This window comes from Meleagris gallopavo, chromosome 26 (assembly GCF_000146605.3).
Source record: "Meleagris gallopavo isolate NT-WF06-2002-E0010 breed Aviagen turkey brand Nicholas breeding stock chromosome 26, Turkey_5.1, whole genome shotgun sequence".
Lineage (NCBI taxonomy): Eukaryota > Metazoa > Chordata > Aves > Galliformes > Phasianidae > Meleagris > Meleagris gallopavo.
Window position 1 is genome coordinate 5,780,323 of NC_015036.2, and position 26,087 is coordinate 5,806,409.

At 45.6% G+C, this 26,087-nt stretch overlaps 1 protein-coding gene across 3 annotated transcripts; it reads left to right on the forward strand.

The window, feature by feature from the left end:
* Positions 1-6: 6 nt before the first annotated feature.
* DRD2 (dopamine receptor D2) lies at positions 7-25,809 on the forward strand. 3 transcript variants are annotated; one of them, XM_003212731.4, is made up of 8 exons: positions 7-364; positions 15,466-15,772; positions 17,873-17,982; positions 18,054-18,190; positions 18,344-18,534; positions 18,750-18,836; positions 19,486-19,804; positions 20,317-25,808. In XM_003212731.4, the coding sequence occupies exons 2-8, from the start codon at positions 15,497-15,499 to the stop codon at positions 20,508-20,510; spliced, it is 1,314 nt and encodes a 437-aa protein (XP_003212779.1). In that variant the 5' UTR covers positions 7-364; positions 15,466-15,496; the 3' UTR covers positions 20,511-25,808.
* The last annotated feature ends 278 nt before the right edge of the window (positions 25,810-26,087 follow it).

Sequence of the window (26,087 nt, forward strand, 5' to 3'; positions counted from 1 at the left end):
CGGGGATGGACCTGCCGCTTCTACACCCAGCGATGTGCTGAAGGAAATGGACAGAGAATTTCTGCAGGCTTTGCTCCCAGATCACGTCTTCCCGGGAAGCCAAAGCGCTCCCCGAGCTCCTGAAGTTCCAGCAGTTCCTAGCTTGGCTTGGGGTTAACCACAGCAAGGTTCATTTGCACGAGACCCAGCTTGTTTTTTGCTCCTCTGCATGCGCACGGTCAGGAAAAGTGCATCTGAATACTGAAAAGTCTGTTTGGAAACCCGGGAGAGCTCAGGAAAAGCCACGGTGGAGAGTTGTGGTGTTTTGGATATATTTGGCACAAAGTACTGCTGCCTCTGCTCGAGAAATTCATATGGCTTGAAGGTAAGAGACAAATCTCGATGCTTTTCTGCAAGAAATACAAATGCTGTGAATATCGCAGTAATGGAAGAGAGAGATAAGTAGATGGTGTATTCACCACTGCCTAGCAGTGTAAATAAAGACAATGGAAAGACAAAATATTTGTCATTGTACTATCAGATCTCTCTTGAAATAGAGTAGGTGAAAGCAAGATCTGAAACACAGACTATCTTGATTTTTTTTTTCTTCTAAAACACTGCAAACCAATAAGAAGTTGTTTTTAAATGCTAAAGATACGTGCAGAGATGCTAAGAAACTAGGCTTGGGTTTAGAAGTTTAATACTCAGCGTTGCTTTCACATACACAGAATGGAAATAAAGTGTCAGGGAAAACTCTGGGAGGAGGATGTGTAGATAGAGTATAATGTAGGTATATTCCACTTCCCCAAAGAAAGAGATTGTTCAATCAAATTGCTTTAGGTAAAACAGTGTTTTTTCTCTCATTACACTGATTTTTAATTTATTATTATTATTATTATTTTACATAAAGCAATGCAACGCAATGCAAAGTTCACACACCTCGCAACTCACTTCTCAGTACCAGCTGTGATGCTGAGATATTCTTCCCAGTGAAGGACACCAGATTGGTTTCTATCACCCTTTCCAGAACAAGCCCTGTAAGGCAAGCTTTCAAAAATCCTGCAAGGTTTATAATAACCTTTGTGACATGAAGGAACTCTGAATTATTCCTGTTTCTACTTTAATATTTCCCAGTTGTCTTTCAGCTGTAAGTTTCATCTGGCTTTTTGAAACCAGAAGAAACCAAGGAGTCAGGGCAGGGAAGCAGACGAGAGGGTTGTGTTGGGTCCAGTTCAGCACTGAAGTATTTTTGTTCAAAGCTGTTGACTGTAGGTGGTTTCTACACAGATCACACATCCTCACATTAACTGTCAAGTCCCTCTCAGCCTGACTTACCCATGCAAAGCATGAAGCCGTAGAGTTAACAGCATGTGGAGCATGAATCACTGTTCAACAAGTAGGATTTAAAGTAAAAAAGATGGGGAAAAAAGCATCGTTGTTTTATAAGTAACCAACCCGAAAATTATGATATAAATGTTCAAATAGATTGCACACACAGTGCACTGCAAAATAGCATGTGTTATATTTCTTACATGTACAGTGTCTCATTCAGTTGTTCCTTTAACCACAGAATGGTCTTAGTAATTCATAAGTATATCATAGAACCACAGAATCCTGTGGTTATGTTTTTGAAATTATGTAAAAGTCACTTGCTTGCAGCAATCTAGGAAAAGTCTATTGGCAATACTGCTAACTCCATCAAAGCTGTGTGAAGAACCCTACCAAAGAAGTGGAAATAGCACCATCTGTAATTTTTGTGTACTTTTTCTCCATTTGTTGTTTTCACTCACCAGAAATTCTGCTACTTCAGAATCTATTCCTTATGTCTCATTCTTTAGAGCAGAGTTGTAAAAGCACTTTCTATTGATCTGTGTGGTTATCTTCTGCTTACATAGGCAGGGCATGTATGCCAGGCAAATCTGATGGAGAGAGAAAGAAAGAGAAAGGCCGAGTTCAGATCTTCTGTATATCTGAAATAATAGCATTGGGAGAAACAACTGTGCATTGGCAGGATTACATAGGTGTGAGTTTGGATCCTACATTTTGCCTTAATGTTTCTAGAGGTAACTACAGAGCTGCAATTATCTGATATAAATTAAGTGCTTTGCCTTATGTGAGGTGTCACGGCATCATAAAGCAAGATTGCAAGTTTCAGACTTCAGAGAGAGGCACATGAACTTGAAGCCAGGTGAGGCTGGGCTGATGGTACAGGTTGACTGGTAGCAAACGTGGTCTGTATCAAGCAGCAAAGAACCTCCTTTTTCCTTTTCCTTTTCCTTCTGCGCCACTTTCACATTGGTGAAAGGCTCGGTTGTGATGTCAGTTAGGTCAGAGGTCACATGTTGTCCTGCATTCCCACCCACACAGCTGTCCCCTGAGCAGCCCCATGTCACCATGCACCCTCTGTGCTGAGAGGTTACACCGTGTGAATGCGCGGAGCGGCGGCGGTGTGGATACACGCGCAGCTCTCACGAAGGAATCACAGCTTGGCATCCATTCTCTCTGCATGCACTGCATGCATGCAAGGAAGCAAGCACAAAGATTGCTCTTCAATCCTTCCCAGCTTTGCTGAAGTGTAAGGCACCTGCCTGGGAGAAATACTCAGCACTTCCCTTAATGGCACTTCATTGCAGGTTCAGTGTATTCCTCCCCATATGCTCTTGGGATTGCACACTCAGGCTGCTGCTACCCTTAGCAAAGGCTCCAGGCACTGGTCAGCGGACAGCACAAGTTACAAACTTGCTGTTAAATGCAACTGGAAGAGAACAACAGCATTTTGTAATCAAGTTGAAAGTGCTGAGCAATGGCACTGACAGCGAGGACCCGTGACACCACTGAGCAGAAAGGCTTAGCACATACAGCATCACAGAAAAACAGAATCACAGAATCACCAACATTGGAAAAGACCTACAAGATCATCCAGTCCAACCATAAATGATTGGTATGATTTCCTGTGCATCCTTCTTCTAAAATTCCACCTTAGCATTAAAACACGCACACAAAAAACACTCCGCCTCCCCCCCACACTCCCCCTGCCGTGCTTGCTTAAACTTCAAATTTGCCTTTTAAGAGCTTATAGTGCTGATATTTTGATGCCTCTCAAAAGGACACAGCAAAACCTTTCAGGAGGAGTAATTACCCTGGATGCTCCTGTGTTCATTGCTGGATTAAAAAAATAGTTATGAGAGAATTTTACATTTTGGATGGATCACTTCAGTCCTATGGGGCAGCTGAATCCACTCTATGTAACAACCAAACTGCCCATGGCCATAAGGACCCTGAGGACCGATGCGAACTGCCTTAGCTGTGGATATCCAGTGTGTTGTATGGAATTATCTACCTGTGAAAGTGCAGGGAGTATTTGGATAGGAAAATAAATCAAGCTTCCCCCAGAAGAAAGTAGGGTTTCATATTACTTGGAAACATTTGGACATTGCTATTTCCACTGTGTGCAGAAGTGGTGGAATGAAGGTCTAGGTCCTACTGTGTTTTTACAAAGCATTTACTTGCTTGACTTTAACCCGCTTTTGCCAGGCTTGCCCTTTTTCTCACACACTTCTTTATGTAAGTCACCATATTTTTGACAAACACCACGTATGAATTCTCTAATGCAAGCAACTTTGAAAAGAATACTTATCTTCAAGTGCACAAGTGTCTGCAGTTCTTCAGATACGAATAAGAAGGATTTGGCCCGTGAACCTCACAATCATCTCATAGCCACTCTTTTGCAATTTCACCCAGCGTGCAGAAATTTCCTCTGAACTATCAGGGAATCTGGAAAGGAGCTTTCTGACATGGACATAGCCAACGTTTCAAGGCTGAGAGATATAGGATGGGAAGCATGTTCACACAAAGGTAATTTAGCTGTAAAGCTTCTTGGCACAGGATGTCTGGGTGCGAAATGTTCCTAAACACTGCTAACCCAGATTTAAGGGGAGATTACTGCTAATCTGGGTTAGGCAGTTTCAAGTGCAAAAGAAATAAATTCTCCCAGGGGCAATAAATGTACAGGAAGGAAACTTACTCAGTGAAAGCCTGAGATACAAACTCTTGTTTGATGAGTGGCAGCTTGCAGAAATATCACACACACTGCCCCGTTCTCATGCTCCTTCCCAGGCAATACGTTTCAGCTTCTGCTGGAGGAGCAGCGATGGACTAAAGGAAATCTGTCCAACTCCTCAAGGTTATTCTTATAAGGCTACAGGAAAAAATACGGTGGGCTACATCTTGAACCATAATGAGGTTTGGAACTCAGGGGTAGAAGGTTTGCCAGGATTTGTTTGGAGACAAACAAATTTTTTTACGCAATTTTATGGAGACAAATGTGCAGTAGGTAGATTTGCTTTGGCTAACTATTCAGAAGCACACAACTGAGATCGATTAATTTGCAGCAGTGTTGCTAACTAGATTCTTTGGAAAGGGGGAGGCAATTGTTTAAGTCCTGTCAGATGCATCATTCCTTGTGCTGTTACAAAACCAACCTATATTCAATCTAAAACGGTTGCTAATAAGTATTAACTCCCCTACCAATTGTTCCGCTTCAATCATGTTTTCTCTTGCTGTCCTTCATCTGGATATTTTTAGCATTATAATTTTTTAAAAGATGTGACTCTGTGTTCAACTGCTTCTTTGCTGTACATCCCTCCCAATTATCTTGGTGGGTATTTTTCTCTCAGCCCCCTGGAACGGGTTTATTTCTGGTTTACTCTTCCCTGTTGGTTTCCATGTGGTTATGTGGGAGGCTGCACAATCTTTATCAAAGCAGAGAGCCATGATTAGTCCATTCAGAAAATGTAAATGTAGCCTTATGTGTTCTGTAGCACTGGAGAAAGAGGGATAGACTGGAAGGAGCAATAAAAGCAGTCAATAATAGAACACAGTGGCGAGCCCTGTCAGAAGGCCTGGATGATCAGAGTGACGTCCACACTTCACATTTCTAATGGAGCTGAATAAACACACCAAACCTGTGTACGGCTGTCTGGGAAAGGCTAATCAGAGTGCAATCCAGCCCTGCTGAACTAAGTGAAATCCACGGTGGTGTGCAGCCCTTGCACTTACCATTCAGTTTGATTTTTATCTTCCTTTCTGTGCGTGTTCCATTATTTATCCCAAATTTCAGAATCTGTAGCCTCAGCTGTTTCTGTCTGAGAGCTGAAAACACACTTATTAGTTGATAAATACAAGTATCTGATTTTACTCACTTTTCAGGTTGCCAACCGCTAGTGCTGTGGATGCATCAGCAAAATCAACACTATTGAGAACGCACTGCGCAATCTGCAGCTTTGTAGAGAAATGAACCCTTCACCAGCATCTCAGGTTTCTGAATCACATTCTCCTGAACACTAGAATTGAGGAAAGACATCAGAACAGTTAAATGCATTACCCAATACATTACACCTTGCAAATTACTTGTCTGATCTGAGCACTGGCCCCAAGCACTATTTAGATTTCTCATGCAGTTTGGAGTTTTAACAAATTAAGATTCTGCTTGGCACAGGCACTCTCCTGACCTCCTGTAACCTCCTTATCTGCATATTTCAAGCTTTCACGTATTTCTGAGCACAGTCTGGAGAAGTGTGATTATCTGCAGGACTGCAGGATCCTGAGGTTGGAGTTCTAACCTTGTTCTCTTTTCTCTGGTGACCAGCCCAGACAAGCCAGTCCAGGCAGAGCCTTGTCTACCTGCTTGGAAATCCTGCATCTCCCAGCAGCATAGAGAACAGGTTGCCCCCAAGCAGCTCACCGTCCTACACACAGATGGAGGAGTCCCAGTTTAGTTGTCCATGCTAGATTAGCCACAGTTATAAAGGTTATTAATTCAAAAATCATTAATAACATATATATTTTTAAAAAGCCATCAATATGACTGAACACTAAGAACGGCCCTCGTCCCATTGCGTGAATCATTTATAATCTTTGTGAGGTTATGGATGCTATAAAAATGTCTGTGACTGTACAGGAATACTTCAGCATGCTGTGATTGAGTGAATGCGTAAGCTCCTTATTTTCACTTTCTTAATGGCAATCTGATGCTAATAATCAGAGATTTTTAATTATCTGACTAACAGGAGAATCCAACTCAACATCCAAATCTGTGTGCTAGCCAGGATTTCTGCATGTCGTTACTGTTGGTTTGTCTTTGGCTTTACAACATGTATGTCACTTTAGTTGTGATCCATACGTCAGGATTCCAGACCTCCTCCAGTGTACATAAGCTGAAAGAAGGAAAGGGATAGAGTCTTCAGATGGATCTGTTGTGCTAGAACAAGTGGAAATGGCTTCAGACGACAAGAGGGGAGATTGAGAGTGGAGATGAGGCAGAAGGTTTGGCACTGAGGGCGGTGAGGCACTGGCACAGGTTGCCCAGAGAGGCGGTGGTGCCCCGTCCCTGCAGACAGCCCAGGTCAGGCTGTTGGGGCTGTGAGCACTGCTGGAGCTGTGGTGTCCCTGTGCACTGCAGGGAGCGGCACCAGGCGCTTTGAGCTCCCTTCCAACCCAAACCATTCTGTGACTCTACAAAAACATTGCTGTTATTATTTTACAGCTGCACCTGAAGGTACAGCCAACCTTTGGGCTTCTCTTGGTGTTCCACTCTGGAAAACAAAAAAGATGAGCAGAGCAGTCTGTTCTTTGCTGTCAAACAGCAGTAAAGAAGGCTTTGGGATTTCCCAGGACAGCTCAGGGGTAACTGCTGCCCCCAGTCACGACTTTGGTTCTGCAGAGCATTAAGAGCTTGGACTTGCCAAAAACTTAATGGCCAAAGCTATTTCCATGGGCAGTTGAACTGAATCAGTGTTCTGCAAAATGCAGCTAATTTTCCCACAAATTTTTGTGCTGGCTTTTTTCCTCATTACAAACTCAATAATCTGTCTTTGCTATCACAGCTTCTTTAGCTGCAAAGTTCTGGGTTCAGTGCTTACGACAGAGGTGAGTGCTTCTGGAAGAGGAATTTTGCCATTCCTGTTCCACACCACCAGTAAAGCCAAAATATTCTCCAAATATCCCTTCTAGAATAGAAGCATATGTATTTCTTCTGAAAGGTGCTTCACTAATAAAAAGAGCTCCACGCGATAACAATGTGCAATTATTCGTTATGTAGGAGGATGTTTGCCTACATATGATGTGTATTGCTTTGCAATTTCCTTTCCAACTGTTATTTTTATTTATCCGGAGGTTTTTTTTTTTTCCCCCTAGTGTGGAAGAAGAATCAATTAGGAAATTACAGCAGTGACAGAAAACGATGAAAAGAAATAATGATAATAAAGTAAAAATCCCTTGGGTCCTCACATTGCAGTGTGGTTAACTGCTGAATTTCTGATTCAGGAGGGCTCAGATCACAGAGCCTCCATGTGAGACGGTTTACAGGAGAAAGGAATAAGAAAACGAAAAGGGCACTCAGAGGAAACACTGAAGTAAAGCAATGACTGAATAGGAAATATCTCAGCTTTGGGTCGTTTCTCTCAGCACTCCATCCTAATAGCATCACATTGAAGACATTCCCAGTGCATCCGGTGTGAGAGCACATTGATCACTAAGAACAAATCTCATTTCTGAGTGATGAAGTCAAATCATAAGAATTTTCCCGTCCAACCCACCCCATGTCTGAGTTAGGAACAAAACTGTAGGTCTGGTCCTTGCACTTCGCAAAACACCTCGAGGAGGGCACAGGTGGCACCAGCACTGAGAGGCAGTGGAGGTGGGCCAGCATATATAGGCAAGGGATATCACATTCACACATCCCTGAGTCTTTACTCTCTTCTTGTTTCTGTTTGCTGGAACAGCATTTAATGCTGAGAGGGAACTCGGTGTTATTTCAGTACTGTTACACATCAGTTTGCAGAGAAAAATAAGACACAGATACAGTGGAAAACAGCAAATAAAACCTCTTTTGAACCTCATTGCAAGTAATTTCTTCAAAATGTGATGAGAAGACTGAGCTCTGATGGGAGGATGAAGGAAACTTTGCAGGGTGAGTGTGTTAGAGAGTATGCTCCTTTTTGCAGTGTTACAGTGCATTTGTTTTAGGAAGGTGAGTGCCAGGCAGAGGCTTTCCTTGCACTTCTCTGCTTGTTTCACCTCCAGCAGACAGGGAACATTTGTTCAGGCCATGCACACTTTGCTTTTGGACACCTCTGCCCCCTTATTTATAATGCTGATGAATAAAACTGTCACTGGAGGTAGCGCTGGCTTTGGCCCAACTTTAACTTCCACAATTACTTGTACCAAGCACTCCATAATTAAAAACATTAGTGACTCCTTGCAGTGTTTCACTGGAAAGAGTACCTGCTCCTCCCAAATAGGATGGAAATATTCATGACTATCCGGAGCCCCATTAATGACTTTCTGGATTAAATGGATATGCAAATGATAGGAAAGTTGTAACTAAACAGGTCCAGATTACCAGGCACTGGCAAAACATCTGTGTGCTGGAAAACAAGCGTGCCCTGCACCATGGGGACATGGCCGCTGCTCTCCCACGGCTCATGCCATCCACCTGGGCTCTGAGATGGTTTCTCTCTTTTTCCCATCCATTGGCAGGACAGAGGCAGTTTCCCCTCACCACCTCTGCAGTGCTCGGTGGGGCTGAGAGCACGGGGACAGCAGTGAGGGGCTGGGTGAGTCAGGTGGGGCAGCACAGCTGTCTCATGGTGCTGTCTGATCGCGTGTGACACTCCTTGTCACACTGCATCTCCCGTCAGCTCAGACCAAGGGATGGGGGAGAGACGCCCAGCTCCTTCTGCACTGCTTCCCTGCAGTGTGTGAACAGGGGGAGTTGTCCTCAGGTGCCCGGGGGGGAGAGTGGTGACAGCACAGTGTCACTGCAGTGCTGTCATGGGGGCATGGCTACAAATTCCCTCCTAACCTCTGCAGTGTGAAGGGCAGCAGGGGGAAGTTTGGCCAGGGGTTGCAGTGCTGGTGGCTCTCTGCAGGCTGATTTACTGTAAAGCTCTTGGTTTGGTTGGTGGATTGGTTTTGTTTGTTTGTTCAGAAAAATCATCTTGTTGGCACTCTCAAACAGGTTCGGTCTCCATATTGCACATCTTTCTTATGTATCTCTTTGAGACCCAAATACACATGGTTCTTCTGCTACAGAATCACAGAATCACACAATGGCCAGGGTTGGAAGGGACCTCAAGGATCATGAATCTCCAACCTGCTACCCAAGCTAAGGGCCAAATCCATCTGTAATAATGTCAGAATCTCCAGTGGGAAGAAAGTTGTGCCTGGCAGCAATAGAAGTTCCAAGAACTCACACCTCTGTGTCATAAGTAAGAGATAAAAGGATCTGCTGTGTAGTGAATCTGTGCCCATGGGCCAAATTATTGAGTTAGGAGGGGGACACAAGAATGTAGCAGTAGTACAGCTGAATGTATGCTGCTGGTATAAGAGTAAAGAAGTGCTGGGCTTATCTGGAAAGCTGGGTGGGGACGTTTAGACAAACACTTGCCACAGTGCAGAGCAGGAACAACAGGGTCTCCCCGAGTCCTTCCCAGCACTGTGGCCATGACTGCTGCTTTGCAGAGCTCAGTTGCTCGACGCTGAGTGCCCACACTATGGCAGGAGATGGAAAGGATACGTCCCGGACCACATATGTGTCCTTGCACTTCCAGTTCACTTGCAAAGCTGACAAAGGTTGGTGCTGGAAGTCAGGATTTAGGCAGAACAGTGGAGCCGATTTGGGTCAGGGATTAAATGATTAAAGATCATTAGGATTTGAAATTTGAGCAGTGCTGGCTGATCTCTACAGAGGAATACAGGGAGCCTCCCCACCTCCATGGGCTGCAGCCACCTCTGGTCCCCACTCACCACGAAGCACAGAGCATCCACTAAAAGGGACTTTGTGGAAAATAAAAGTCATGCACAGCTCAGGGCAAACCCCACCAAACCTGGGACATAGAGGGGGAAGTGAGAAAGGGAAGAGGAAAAAGGGCTGCTTTGCTTTCCTTTGGAATTTGCTTCTTTTGGCAAACATTTTTGCAAACAAGCTTAGTGATAGGAGTGGCAGTGAAAAGAGCAGCTGCTAAATGAATGTTAGATGGAATAAGTGGAAGGCAAATATTTGATATCCTCAATGTGAATTATTATTATTTACTTTTAATAAAGTATGGCTGAGGGCCTCAGTGCTAAGATGTCCTTGTGTTAGGTGCTGCATCCATGTTGAGAGCCCGACTGGAGGGAACATTGTATATTCAACTGAGGAATTAGCACAATCTATTTCTGCAATCAAATTAAGTTATATTCTTCAAATACCAAGCATCAAAACGTAGGGGGAACATTTGTCAGACCAAACCAAAGCATATTTTAAATCTTTCTACAGTTTCCACTTTTTAACCAGTACTAAAAAGTGAATCATAGACTCATGGAACGGCTCAGGTTGGAGGGGAGCTCAAAGCCCCGCCAGTGCCACCCCCGGCCATGGGCAGGGCTGCCCCCCACCAGCTCAGGCTGCCCAGGGCCCCATCCCACCTGGCCTCGAGTGCCTGCAGGGATGGGGCACCACAGCTCTCTGGGCAGCCTGTATAAATATTTTGCTCAAATTTCAACTACTTTTATAGACAACTGCTGGGGATGGGAGGGAAAGGATTCAACCTCTTCATTTCCTGAGAAATAATATAATTAGCTCTACCAGTGATTAAAAAGTTATTTGCAGACATTGGTGGATGATCTCAAATACAGAACAAAATCTGAAAGATGGATTAGCAGCATCATAAGGCTGGGGAGCTATTCTATTAGTCAGAGGCTCTGCTCAGAGAGATCTAGCATTAGTTTACATATTAACGAATTAGGGAAAATGGTCTTTTGTACAAAACAGGATGTTAGGTCTACTGCAGTGCAATAGTTAATAAGGAATGTCTTCCTAGTAAGAAGGCCTGCCTTTGACAGCAGCCATCTTCATGTGAGAACACAGGAATGATGACACATATGATGCTCACCCTACCAATGCAGCATTCACTGTGGCCATTACAGATTTCAGGAGATCCTGAGGTGCAAAACATGGTTATTTCCACAATTGGCTTTTATGTGTGCCCAACAGAAGGATCCTTGATTTTAAGAAAGAAATTCTTCATCCTTAAACACTGAAAATAAGAAAGGGACAGACTCTTTAGTGGGTTCTGTGTGATAAGAGAAGGGGAAATGGCTTCAGACAACAAGAGGGGAGATTGAGAGTGGAGATGAGGCAGAAGGTTTGGCACTGAGGGCGGTGAGGCACTGGCACAGGTTGCCCAGAGAGGCGGTGGTGCCCCGTCCCTGCAGACAGCCCAGGTCAGGCTGTTGGGGCTGTGAGCACTGCTGGAGCTGTGGGTGTCCCTGTGCACTGCAGGGAGCGGCACCAGGCGGCCTTTGAGGATGTATTCCAACCCAAACCATTCTGTGATTCCATGGTCTGGCTGGAAGTCCAAGACTGAGAGCACACACAGTCAAAAACAATGTGAAAAACAGTCCTTATTTGCCCATCCTTTCCACCAGGCTGAGCACTGTTCAAGTGGGCTGTGTTTGAATCAGAATCACAGAATCACAGAATTGTGATTGTTTGGAGCAGCTCCAGCTTGCAAAATTCTTCATCTGCCAAATGCTGAACATGGTACAGCCTGCCTTGTACCCACGTCTTCTCCAGGACTGATAGGAACCAATGGCTCTGCACCAGCAGCCTGCCAGGCAGGAGCCAGAGCACCCTTTTCATTACATGGGTAAAGGCAATGAGGATGGTTTCTAGAAGGAGATTATTGCTGGAGGAAGCTATTTATACATCCTAGCAGTTTGGAAGGAAAACCACTGATCTGCAGCCTAAAGAGCCCTCCTGTCTTTCCTGCTAGGCACCTGCTAAGCCTTCTCTGAGCAGGACTGGCATCTCCAAGGGATGCTGGGTTGGCTGGGACCAATGCTGTGAGCTTGGAAACCTGATTGGGGTGTGAATAGTGCTGGGGGTTCCTCATCACTGAGGGAGAGGAGCTGGGGCTGCTGTGATTCTCCTCCCTGAGCTGCTGTTGGATCAGTAGCTCAGACACGGGGTTAGTGCAGAGCTCTGAGTGCTGCTGAGAAGCAAAACTCTGTGCATAGAAAATGTCATGCTTTGAATAACAGAGTGTTTGAACACCCCTAAAGGCCCTCACTCTAAAGGGGTCCCCTAGAGAAAGGGCACAGAGGAAGCTTTTCCTCAGGCTTTTACAAGAAGTTGATAGGGAGAACTGTTACATCTTATAGACGTGAAGGTTGTGCAACGTTGAAGTTAAAATTCAGTTCCAAAAAACCCAAATCTTTGTCTCTCATCTCTATATCTGGAGGTGCACAAGTAACTAAACTTGCTGCTTGCATAATCTTATTGCTGGAGAGAGAGAACCACTAAGAAATGCAATGAGAGAATATCCAGAGAAGGGCAACAAATCTGCTGAGGAGTCTGGGGCACAATGGGGTGTGATGAGGAGCAGCTGAGGGAGCTGGGATTGTTCAGTGTGGAGAAGAGGAGCTCAGGGGAAACTCACTGCTCTCTTCAAGTCCCTGACAGGAGGCTGTGGTGAGTTAGGAGTTGGTCTCTGCTTCCAGGTAACAGCAATAGAGTGAGAAGGAATGGCCTCAAATTGTACCAGGGAAGACTCAGAGTGGATATTAGGAAAAATTTCTTCTCCAAAAGAGTGGTCAGGCAGTGGCACAGCTGCACCAGAGAGGTGGTGGACTCACCATCCCTGCAGGTGTTTAAGAACCGTGGAGATGTGGCACTGAGGGACACGGTCAGTGGGCAACATTGGTGGAGGTGGACGGTTGGACTGGGTGGTCTTACAGATCTTTTCCAACCTCAGTGATTCTATGATGAGTAATTCAAGAGATTTTTCATCAGCACGAGCAGCAGCAGCAACAGCAGCAGCAGGTTCAGCCAAGTCCAAATTCACAATGTTTTCCTAATTCCTGACCTTGCCTCCTCCTCAGTGCCTGTGGACCCCATGCTCTGCAGCTCCCTGCTCCCTGCCTGCTGCCTTCCTTGCTCTCTGGGCCAGCAATTCACCACGCACAGCAGCTCAGGGCTAATATGCAAGGAACAACACAACTGCTCCAGGAGCTGCTTCCCCTCACACAGAGCTCCTGGACAGGGAAACAAAGCACCTCCTCCTCCTCTTCCTCCACCTCCCTCCTCCAGCACAACACCATAGCCCTTAATTGCGGTGCCTGCATTGTATTCTCGGTGGAGCCCAGTAAACAGCACCAGGAGACATCTGTAGGACAGAGAGGCTGTCAGTTTGACAGCTTTCCTGTGGCCCATCGATTCCACATCTTCTGAAGAAAATGACAATATTCAGGAAGGCGCTGTAGTGTACAAACATCACTTAGACATTGATTTCTGGGAAACAGAAATGCCTTTGGAGCAAATCTGTCTCTGAACACCTTTCCCACACAGCCTTGGGCCAGACTGGAGCTGCAAAGTGTGGGGAGGAACCAGGGCTGGCATTGGGCACAGGGCTATGACCTTGCTTCTCCATCCTGCCCTTGACCGCTCGGTAAATCTGCAGCTGGATTAGCTCAGGCACGCTAACAATCCGTGTGGGCTCCCAGCTGGAATTAAGGTGGCTTTGCCGCAGTTAATTCAGGATGGAATTTGTTCTGTTTCAGGGCTCTGCCCACACCTGCGTCCCACGGCCCTGCACAGGCAGACCTGGCTCTGTGCTGCCCTGGCAGCGGTGTGCAGAGCTCCGACCCCATTCCCACAAGTGCCCGCAGGCCCGTCCTCCCTCTCCCCTACATTTACGATCCCATCCCCCAGCTCCATGCAGCTATTTGGATAAAAGCACTGAAGACCCCTCCTTTCAGGGCAGTTTTCTGGGTGTTGCTCTGTCCTCTGCTGAGAAACCATCAGCAGTGAAGGACCATGAAGCACCGTCCTATTCCAGGCAGCACCAAGAGGCATTTCCCAGTTGGTCAGGGACACTGGTCCTCCCTTCCTGCTTGTGAACTGACACCAGACCTTCTTGACTTTCTCCTGAAATGAAAATACAGGAGAAGGATGGCGGTGCAGTTGGGTTTGCAACCATAAGCCAGTTTTATGCTTTTCCCCTTTTTTCCACCAGACTAAAAGCTGAAACAGACCAAAGCCATTACACTGAGTTACAAGAAGCACAAGGTCAGCTTATTACTCTGCTCTGGAAAATAACCTTGGTGTTCATCAATATGATGTAACTGTGCCTTGCACAAAATGGTCTTGGAAACAGCTGTGCAAGATGTGCTGGAAACAACAGCACTAACATGGGACATCGCTGTGCCTCTCAGGCAGGAACGTGATCGGGTGTGGGAAGGGCAGTGGGAGAAGGGAAGTGGGCTGGCCTCGAGCTGTTCTGTTCCCCAAACCAGAGCCCAGACTTTACCAAACCTCCTGGTGACCAAACACCCTTTCATGCCCATTCTTTTTCTGGGTTCTAGAATGAATCTGACCCATGGCTTTGTAATTTTGTGCAGTTATTGAGTTGGAAATGAACCGCAGTCAGAGCTCAGGCGCTGGAACAGTCAAGGAGCTGCACGTACCAAATCATTCAACTCCTTTTATACTTTCCAGATACTTTTCTATGTTCCTGCTTTATTTTTTTCCCCATCCTGCATTATATGCATGTTTCTGCCTTCTGTAGATAGCTTTGCATTATCAAAGGGCAACAGGAGAAAAGAAGAAATTGTCGCTGCATTTAGCATTGATTTTTCCCCCTTCACTCTGAGTCACATAAGCTAACATTTAATTAATTTCTGACACTTTGACAGTTTTTAAGAAGACATTTGTAGAGCTATCAAGTGCCGCTGATAGCACTGTCAGACAGACACTTTTTGAATTATCAGCTATTAAGGACCCATATGCAACAAATTTCCAGGGTTTATTATACAAATTGTTCTCTGAATGAAAAAAGCGCACAAAAGCTCAGTGAAACATAAAGAAACCATTGTTCCCAAGTGAATTTGATATTTGCAAATGTTTTGCTATTTTGATCACTTACGTGGTTTAATAAATCTAATTTGCTTTGTCTTTTAGTGAGAAAATTAAAGGGCCTTTTTTAAGGTCTGTTGAGAACGTGGCCGGATTTTCAAATCACAGTGGTCTTTATGGAGGTGAAGCTTGGCAAATATGAAATGGGTGATCTCAGGAAGTGCTGAGAAGTGAAACAAGGTCTGTTTCAAACCTGGAACCCCAAACAAGCAGCCAAAACCTTCAGCTGCTTTTAAACAGCTCTTTGACTGCAACCTCTGGCATGTCCCCTTTTCTTTATGTAATGACTGCAACTGATAGCCCAAACTGCAGAAATCTGGGGGAATTAACCCAAAATGGAAATGAACTTCCCAAATCCCTGCCCAGGTATCTGACCATCAGCTCAAGCTGTGCTCTGGATGTCCGTAGCACTCCCGTTCAGCAGCTATCTGCACATGGGAATTCAGAAGCAAGGCCGCGTACGCATGGTCATTTTGGTTTTATTTTACATGTCAACATTTGACTGTTTTCCCAACACCTTCTTTGTGCAGGGTGGAGCTGGGACCTGGCAAGTTCACCTTCATGGATCCCCTAAACCTCTCCTGGTACAACACCGGGGACAGGAACTGGAGCAAGCCGCTCAACGAGTCCAGTGCAGACCAGAAGCCTCAGTATAACTACTATGCCGTGCTGCTCACCCTCCTCATCTTCGTCATTGTGTTTGGCAACGTGCTGGTCTGCATGGCTGTGTCCAGGGAGAAAGCCCTGCAGACCACCACCAATTACCTGATCGTCAGCCTGGCGGTGGCGGATCTCCTGGTGGCCACGCTGGTCATGCCCTGGGTGGTCTATCTGGAGGTAGGTGGCCCAGCTTTGCCTCCCAGTACTGAATGGTTCTGGTATAGGAGTAACCAAGGGGGAAGGTTTAGCAGCTTGGACATCGGCTATCTCCAGACCTCCTGAACTTCCCCAGGAGTGTTATTAGGGAGAATGTCTTCCCAGAAAGAGTGGTCAGACATTGGAGCAGGCTGCCCAGGGAAGTGGTGGAGACACAATCACTGGAGGTGTTTGAGGAAAGGGTAGATGTAGTATGGAGGGACATGGTCAGTGGGCAGTGTTGGTGGCAGGTTGGACTGGATGATATTAGAGGTCTTTTCCAACCTTAATAATTCTATGATTCTATGTTTTAAATTTCCTAATAATCGAGTTATTCAATAGACAGACATGATAGTATATGACAGGTTTACTTGAAAATACGCTACTGTTCAGAAGTCTGAATTACCACCCAATTGCACTGAAAATCTGGCCTGTAAATCCAGGGATCAAGAGAGAAAGATCTCAAGTAAGTTTTCAAGACTGCACCAACAAACTGAACGTTCCCAAGCACAAGAATGATCCTGAAACAACATCATGGGTGTCACACTACAACTGCACTGAGCAGTAATCAGAAACCTATTCCTGAAGGACTAGAGTAGTAAGAAGAGCAAGCAGTTGTAGAAGTAGATTGTAAATCCAGAGCTTTTATGTCACAATATATAAGAGAAGCAGACTCACAAGTGAGCTACTTGTCACATTACTGCCGTTAGCCTGTCGCTTCGGTACAAAAGAGCTCTATGCTTCTGCAGCACAGAGCCATACTTGAGTGGCACATTGTTTTAAGAGAGCCAAATACTCCCAAAATACTGTTTACCCGGCAGCAAAGGACTCTTGCATCAGTAAACAGCACAAAAGAATGAAATACATCTCTGGAGGAAAGAGTGGAGAAGCAGAAGCTTCCCCCTGCCCTTGGCTGGGATGGCTGCATTCCTCAAGCAGCCGAGAGCTGGGATGCTGGCGACCGACAGAGAAAGCATAAGACTGGAACTACACTGAATTTGCAATTCATTTTCAGGCATTTCATTAGGAGAGGAAATGATAAAACAGAGGCAAGCAGTGGAAGAAGCCATAATCAATCAGCTCGTTAAGTATTAATGCAAAGCAAAACAAATCCGCTGATGTGACATGGGCTGTCGAGAAGCCACAATACTAATTATCACTCCAGTTAATTACTGTTTGTGTGGCACTTAAAAAATGTAAAGCATTGTGCGTGTGCTGAAGCACATTAACATGACCACAGGCTGAATGTGACTGTAGTTAATGCCTCTGGGGTTAGTTTCACTCATCTATTGTATTTCTGTCTGACCACAGCGCTCATGCTGCGAGGAGCCCTGGCTCTCTTTGGGCCAGCCATGGGGATCGCAGTGTTTTCCACACACTCAAACCCATGATTTCAGGAACGTGACTTTGCACAGCCTTATATCTGACTGGGAACCTTTGCCTTCGGGCAAACTCTAGTTGAAGTTACTGATGTGACTTTGTCTCTTAAGAGATTTTTTAATCACTGAGTATTCATCTGTCACTCAAGCTTCAATGCAGTCATTCTTTCTTTTTCATGCTCCCTATGGTTATGTATATCAGAGCAGAAATAACTGAAGAATAGTTATCTTATTCATTCTATTTTCAAATGCAGTAGGACTCTATTTTTATTAGAGGGAAATATACATTTTCCATCACATGCCAAATACAGTAGTCCTAATAATTGCTATTAAACTTAATTTTCAAAGTTCAGTTTCAACAGCGTAATACAGGAGAAAAAGTCTACTGGTAGCTAGAAGCGTTATCTCTCAGTCTTTGTCTTTATCACAAGTAACGTGTCAAAGGATTTTCACTCTGAATTAATTCACAAAAATTAATCCACATTAAATTTCTTCCCCGTTTTTATAAACAAAGACACAAAAGGAAGGATCCTTCTTCCCTGTTACGATCTTTGCCAGGTGTAATTAAATTTAAAGCATGTCTAATAAGAGCTACAAGTACAACTAGCGTTGCTTGGAATATACAATCAATGCCTGTCCTGTCAGACCCCTCCATAGCACTCCTAGCAGGGGATCTCCTGCACTGACTGCGTTCTCTCTGCAGGTGGTTGGGGAGTGGAGGTTCAGTCGGATCCACTGTGATATCTTCGTCACCCTTGATGTCATGATGTGCACCGCCAGTATCCTCAACCTCTGTGCCATCAGCATTGACAGGTGAGGGCTCTGCGGCGACAAACCCAGGGCAGCTCTTGCAGAGTAATGCAGGTCTGTGCCTCCCGCTGCAGGTACACTGCCGTAGCGATGCCAATGCTGTACAACACCCGCTACAGCTCCAAGCGCCGGGTCACCGTCATGATTGCCGTGGTCTGGGTGCTCTCATTTGCCATCTCCAGCCCAATCCTGTTTGGCCTCAACAAGGCAGGTGAGTTGTGCCACCTGCAGCTGGCTGTTGGCATCTACCTGGCTCTGCGAGGTAGAGTGCTCCTTCCACTCTGGGTGCTCTCAGATGGAGCAGGGGGATGTTGGTGCAGGTCCAACAGCGGGGTCAGCGAGCCCGAAACCTTCTGTCTTCCAGATGAGAGGGAGTGCATCATTGCCAATCCTGCCTTCGTCGTGTATTCCTCCGTTGTCTCCTTCTACGTCCCCTTCATCGTCACCCTGCTGGTGTACGTGCAGATCTACATGGTGCTCCGCAGGCGCAGGAAGCGCGTCACCACCAAGCGCAGCAGCCACGGCCTGGACTCGGACACGCATGCGCCGCTGAAGGTAAACTCTGTGGCTTCCTTCCTTCACTAAAACCATGAGGGACTCTTGCCTCCATTGCTGCCTCTCCAGAGTAGTTCTCCATCTTAGCACCCTGGTCACATCGATTAGTTTCTGCTTCATGCCCTGTGCTTGTGTTTCCACGTGCCTCCCCTACCAGCAACCCTTCCTAATTACTATCTGCTTGTGTAACCTATGAGCCGGTGCTTGCCCCTTAGGACAAATGCACTCATCCAGAAGACGTGAAGCTCTGCACAGTTATTGTGAAGTCCAATGGGAGTTTCCAAGTTAATAAGCGCAAAGTGGTGAGTGTTAAAGAGAAGTGGTAGTTTTTCAGAGCGTTCAGCTTTCCCCTTTTCTCCCTTCTCAGGGCTCAAAATGAATTTATGCAGTGTGGGAGAAAAATAAGCTAAGAGCAAAGGTTACCATTCAATCTCAAAATTTAAATATTCTTCCTGTTCCTTAGCGTGAAGCAGCGGGTTTAACACCACAGAGCTCAAAAAGCCAGACTAAGATCACCTAAAGAGCAGCTATAAAAGCCATGACATTTTAACAATTTTTGTCTCTTTGATTTTCTTCTCCTCTCTATTATTTACTTTAAGTCTTGGACTGCATTGGCTGTGTTGGGTTTTGTAGATTTTGTTTTTATTTACACTGTTAAAACTCAAATCAAATATATGGGGAGGGAAGACAGTGTCTCTCCCATCTCTTAACCTCCTTGTGCAATAAAGGAGCAAGAGTCATTTCCTGCAGTTCTGTCAAACCCATCTACCCAAATGTATTCTCACGTGTAAACAACTTCTAGACCTTTCTCCAAGGCTCTCCCAAAAAGCAGGGAGGGAGAAGAGGTGTTGATTGTTCTTCAGCATCATCCAGCTTCACTGTAAGAAACGTTCATCGCTCCTCCCTGTATATTTACCTGCCTTATGATGTGGGCATTTGCTTCTCACCCAGGAGGCGGAAAGTCACATAGAGATGGAAATGGAGATGGTGTCCAGTACCAGTCCCCCTGAGAGAACCATTGCCAAGGCAGCAGCACCAAGCAACCACCAGCTGGTTGTGCCCGTTGCCTCAAGCCGGTGCACCTTGGACAGCCCTGGGAAAGTAGAGAAGAATGGACATGCCAAAGAAAATCTGCACACAGCCAAGGTCTTTGAGATCCAGTCCATGCCTAATGGCAAGACGAGGAGCACTCTTCTCAAGGCTATGAACAGGAGGAAACTCTCACAGCAGAAGGAGAAGAAAGCCACCCAGATGCTAGCCATTGTACTTGGTGAGAGCGCACATTGGCTTCACCCTGTATTCCTCAAGACAGGCAACAGCTACTCAGGGTTAAGGCACCCAGGCTGAATGCTTGACACAGGCTGTTTTCCCAGGTCCCTAAAGGAACAGTTCCATTCAGTACATCAGAAATGTGTTTGTGTAAACAGGCAGCAGGCTTCAAGTAGGAAGGCTGCATCCCTGCAGCCAGGAATGTGGCACGGGGCTGTAAGAAGGCTCAGGAAGCCGTCCTGCTGTGCCAAAAGACAGGGGCAAGAAATCTCATATGCTTTCTAATACAGCTTATAGCACAAGAGGCAGCATAGTTCAGTAAGAAACCGGTGCCCCTGAAGGGCAGAGGTTTTGATGTAGCCTGTCTATTTACAGCAGCAAAAAATTTCTTTACCACTTGGTTACTTAGGATATAGTCAGAGACATAGCAACAAACAGAAGGTTTACTGTTCTCCATCTCAGAAATTTTCCAGTTTTTGGCAATCAAGATCTGTCTCTTTCCTTTCCCCCCAGGTGTTTTCATCATCTGCTGGCTCCCATTCTTCATCACTCACATCTTGAACATGCACTGCGATTGCAACATCCCCCCAGCAATGTACAGCGCCTTTACGTGGCTTGGATATGTCAACAGTGCTGTCAATCCAATTATTTACACCACCTTCAATATTGAATTTCGCAAGGCTTTCATGAAGATCCTCCACTGTTAAAAGTAAAAACATTAACCACAATTTTACGAATGAGAAAAAGAAACCAATGCCATTCACGCGCACAAACAGGCAGCCATGAAGAGATCTTGAGCTCTTGTGCTGGACATGAGGAGCGCAGTGCGATGGAGTGCCGTGCCCACACACCTCTTGGCAGGGACATCATGGGGACCTTCATGCTGAGGTTCTCCCACTCCTTGGGGCGACCTTTGGGCTCCGGGACATCCATCCCAGGGGCATGTCTAAGAGTTACTCTCACACTGTGTTTGAAGTGGAAGCAAAAATCGAGACACACTCGCTTGATTCTTGCCTGTGGCCATCTAACCTTGAGTGCATTAAACACAGACACTCGCAGAGCCGCGTGCAGGCAGTGATGAGTCACTGCTGCTGGCTCGTGCATGGAGTCACCGATACGATTCTCACCAAAGACAAGAGCATCTTTTCTGCTTTGCAATAGGAGCCAGACAGAGCTTGCAGAAACTCCGTACAATATCTTTGCCTTCACCTTCAGCTGACTTACCCAGTATCAAACTGTTGCAGCTCCGAGGGAAAACACACACACGAATTTAAGAGGTCCCCGGGTGGGTTAGGAAGTCTCTGCCACCTACAGATCCAACCCCTGCAACGAGCAGTGGGCAGAAGGAGAAGGGGGAGCATAAGTCTCATGCAGGACCACTACATCAATGTAAATACGAGTAAATAGGATGAATTGAACAGAAGCCCAAGCCAAAAAATAAAAGGAGAGAGAAATTAAAGAAGTGACACTGTGTACTGCAAAGTATGCACTCGCACCAAACAAGACACCAACCATCACTGATTGTCAGCCAGCCCAGCAGCAATTTCTACCCACCAGCATTTCATTTCCAGACTCTCCCAAGAAGTTAAAGCCAGGTGAGGAGTGGTAGCATGATGAATGTAGAGACATGAAGACTGTGCCAGGAGAGGCTGTGCATCTGGGGCCACATCCATTTCAGAAGTGAACTTGGACAGGACAAGTTAGGTCCAGTTCTTCCCACCTAACTTTAAGGCACCATGAAGCCAAGGATCACCTCAGATATGGTTTACCTATGTTTCTTAACAGAGAGTGTGTAACACGTGCCTACTACAAATTAATAGCAAATGAGATTGAGACTGTGAATTTTGGAAAAAAAAGCCAGAATAAAAGCCCAAGAATGTCCCTAGCTAGACCTGCTCTGTGTCCAGGTGGGACTCTGGATGGGTCCGGATGTTTCCAGCATCCCTCACCCTCTGCTATGTTTCATGGTTTAAAACAAATGGAAATCCCTAACAGCATAATGTCACCATGATGACTCTGGCATTGCCAAATCCACTTGATGCTTATCATACTCAGTTCACAATATATTTTGTAATATCTCTGTAAATAAAATACAGTAAGATGAATAAAATGACATGGAAACAGGTCTGGCTAAAAACTGATGTAGGCTCTGGAGAGCTTCATGATGACAATAGCCATATGCAGAGGCAGGCTCCCTCATTCCAATTACCCACTGTTTCCTGAAGATGTTAAAGCAATCCAGAGAGCAATATAATCCCCTTTTTCTCTATGCAGTTTGTGGAATATCCACTCAGTTTCTGCTTTAGATCAGACAAAGACCGCTGCCAAGCAGCGCTTCTTTTATTATGTGTTTCCCTATATAGTTAACAAAGTGTTTTCCCATGGGATGGGCTGCATAGGCTGTATGTGTTCCAGCTGTACATCAAGGAGAGACTGTGTCAGGTGGCTGTAACACATGCTCTCAGTCGTCTTCTGAAACCAAGGCAGGAGTCCCACCTTGATCCGAAGCTTTCCCATCTAATCCTCTGTTCCTGGAAGAAGCTGATAACCAGTGTTATTAGTATTTTGCCCATGGGCTTTTATAACATTTGAACATGGCTCTTCAAGGTCTGGTCACAGCTATAAATTTAAATTACAGATGCCTGAATGTGTGACTCAAGAGGTCTCAGGCACAGAAGCTGGAGAAGTTTCAACCAGGTATGTGCATGCAGTGATGGGAATCAATTCAGACTGGTCTTAATTAAAAGATTCAAAGAATCATTGAATGAGGAAAAAAACATTGATAAGCCAATGCTTATTTTTCTATCACATTTACAAAAGCAGAAATGTGCCATTTGACTCTGTGAATTCCCAGGTGAGGAGCTGAATCAAAACAGAAAATAATATGCATGTACACCAAAAAACAAACAAACAAACAAACAAAAACAAAACAAACAAAAAAAACCCAAACAATTAAAGCATTTGGAAGTCGCTACAGGTGATATTTCCTCCTTACTAACGCTTGGTGTGGGCCCTGAAAATTACCCAAATGTGGATAAAATATCAACCTTGTGCCATAACTTTACCTTCTGTTCAGTGTTAACTCAGGATGGGACAAAACCACCATCTGTACTTGCTTTCTGAATCCAGCTCAACACATCCAATTTTAGGTTCATCTGGTGATGAACAGCTCTTCCAAAACACCATGGGGAGAAAGAAGTTCTCAGAAGGAGTCTGTGTTCTTCATAAATTTGCTAGTTAGGGTAAAGAAGGATGGGTATATTTTCATAGAGATTATGTATTTTTTGAAAAAGAATTACCCACAACCCATCATCATGGGTAGGCCTCATTGAGGCCTTCCAGTACTCGAAGGGAGTTTACAAGCAGGAAGGGAATGACTTTTCACATGGGCTGATGGTGACAGGACATGGGACTATAAAAGAGGGGAGATCTAGATTGGATTAGGAAGCAATCCTGTTGTCAGAGGGCGGTGAGGCGCTGGCACTGCTGCCCAGAGAGCTGTGGTGCCCCATCCCTGCAGGCACTCGAGGCCAGGTGGGATGGGGCCCTGGGCAGCCTGAGCTGGTGGGGGGCAGCCCTGCCCATGGCCGGGGGTGGCACTGGCTGGGCTTTGTGCTCCCCTCCAACCTGAGCATTTCTGTGATGACCATTAATCCCAGTGAGGTTTTAAGCCACCTGCTCCTAACACTCTGGACTCAGAGGTGTTCTATGGGAATATCTGTATCTCCGCTGTCCTTGGGAAGGCAGCAATGCCATGTCTGCACATCTCCTCTGTGGCAGGTTTGCCTTTCCCAAAAGCACCCACTCTTAGCGAACAAGCTATAGCACTTCCCGTGTACGAACCAAGCCTCCAGAGCTCTGTGAGAAGATGAGAGCTCATCACCTGTGGCTTTACACAGAATGAACAATTGCTAAGAGCAAGGGCAGCCTGCACTGGCACAGCACCTGGCATGGCGACATCCAGCCCTGGGCTGGGCAGCTCCTCACAGCAATAAGGCAGCTACAGTGCACGGAGCAATGAGGTCTCTTGACTCAGACCTGGGCACAATATTGAACACAATATGAGAAAGGTTTCTTTCTCTGCTGCAAGGCGAAATCTGCTCAGAAACACTTGTTACAACCCTTTGCTGCAGTCCCTATTTTGTGATTCAGTATTTGTGTTTGAAGCTTGAGTTCTGCTTATGGAGTCTTCCCATTCCTGCATTTCCGTGGCTCACGGCCCCATGCTGTGGTGTAGCAAAGCAGCTGGGGGACCTCCTGCCTGCGCTGATGCTTCCCTGCCTGCTCCCACTGCAGCTATGGGTCTGTTGATCCTCCTGACCAGCTTATTGAATCTTGCTGAAAGAAAAAGGAGAACAGAAAAAAAAAACAACAAAAAAAACAAAAAGCCACTACCTCTGTGGTGAACATCTCCAGTGAAAACACGGCTCCTGGAGAGTCAGGAATGTACATTACCTATCACCAGTACATGTGACGGCAACAAATGTCCTCACCCAGCACTGTAATTAAAGAGAGACTTGCAGAAGCTACTCTGATGTCATCTGCTTGTTTCATTCTTTTACCAGAAGCTGTGACAAAGCTGCTTTGCTGTAATGGGTCAGTCCGATTATATCATACACCATACAGACACAGCAGGAAAGGATGGGCTGTAGGTGAGACCTTGTATTTTTTCTGACTTGCTTTGCAAATCAGTCGCATTTCTTCTTTCTCCTTTATCTCAGTTTTTGTCCAGGAATCCCAACTTTTGTCTAGACAAAGCCTCAGATGTGGGAAAGAAAGCGTGCACAGAGACCCAGGCAGAAAAAGCTCTTAAATCTCCCCATGTCTCTTCTGGTCTAGACAGAGGCAGACAGGGGAGGGAGGGATGACAAACAGCCGGGCGCAGTCGCACTGGTACTGCTGGCACAGCAGCCGCCTGCACTGACTTCATGGCTCTGCTCAGCCCAGCCTGCAGCAGCACAGGCTGAAGGCGGTGATTGAAAGGCCCCGCTCTCACCAGGACACCATTCATCTGCCTGGCCTGCATGAGTCGTGAAAACAGACAAATGAGCCAAACTCATCCACCAACCTGCCACCAGTTTGGTGTGCAGCAATAAACAGTTCTGCGGAATGAACAGATTCTCAGTCTCCTCACGAAGAAAACACACACGAGCTGTCAGAGCACTACGGCACTGCAGGCAATCTGTGTAGGTACAATATTTTTAGCACTATAGCTATGTAGGAATGCAAATGCCTAGAAAACCTAATTCTGGACTTCACTGCTCTGAGCCCACCCGAGGAGAGAATTCCCACCACCAGCAGCACTACTGAGGACAAAGGAAGGGCTCACGGGGAGCTTTTCTCCTCCTGCCTTTCTCTTGTCTTATGCTAGAGACTGCTAGAATGTGCGAGAGATGTTCATTTAGGAACATTCACACTTGTGCTGTGCTTATGCCACACTGTTTCCTCGTGCCAGCTGCTGAGATATTTGACACTGATGCAAGAATCAATCCAATAGACGCACACAAACCTCAGCCAGGCTCAGCACAACAGCAAGACCTCAGCCTCAGCCTTGGCTGCCACACCACTGGGGTTCTCTCCAGGATTAGCTTTCATTATACAACAAAACAACCACAAAAAACCCAGCAGCCGTTCCTGCTGCCAGGGTAGAGCTACCACAGGGTAGGGTAGAGCTAACACTGCCAGGGTAGAGCTAACACGGAATTCCACTTGATGGCGTTTTGCTCCTTGGCATGAACCAAAGGCCTCAGTCTACTCAGTCTTGAGTCAAAACAGGGCAAAAAGATAATTTCTACATTGAAGCTTTCAATTTACAAAGTGAAAAGCATTTCCAAAGCTATTAAGTTCAACTCAGACAATGTCCCCATTCTAACCCAACGAAGTAAAAGAGATTCCAGGAAGAAGCAGCAGGACATATACACAGCAGAAAAATGAATACCAGTTGTACCTGTTAAATTAACTCATTCTCTGTAATCAAGGCTTTAATAATTAAAACAGGTCCCTCAACTCACATCTTTCTGAGGATACCAGACTGTCTGTTTCATAAATAGCTTTTGACTCATAAATAACAACTTCATTCACCAAAGGAAGAGCGGTGATGATGGACTAAATATAATTAAGGTATAATGAATAATTAACAGACCTAGAAATTACTTTAAAGAGACTTAAAAAGCAGAAGTAAACAAACCTCAGTTGGGAGAAAATGGGGCCATAGCTTCAGGCTTTGTAACTGCACCAAGTATTTGCTACTAGCCGTTCATTTAGCAATGCAGCCATGAGGCTGG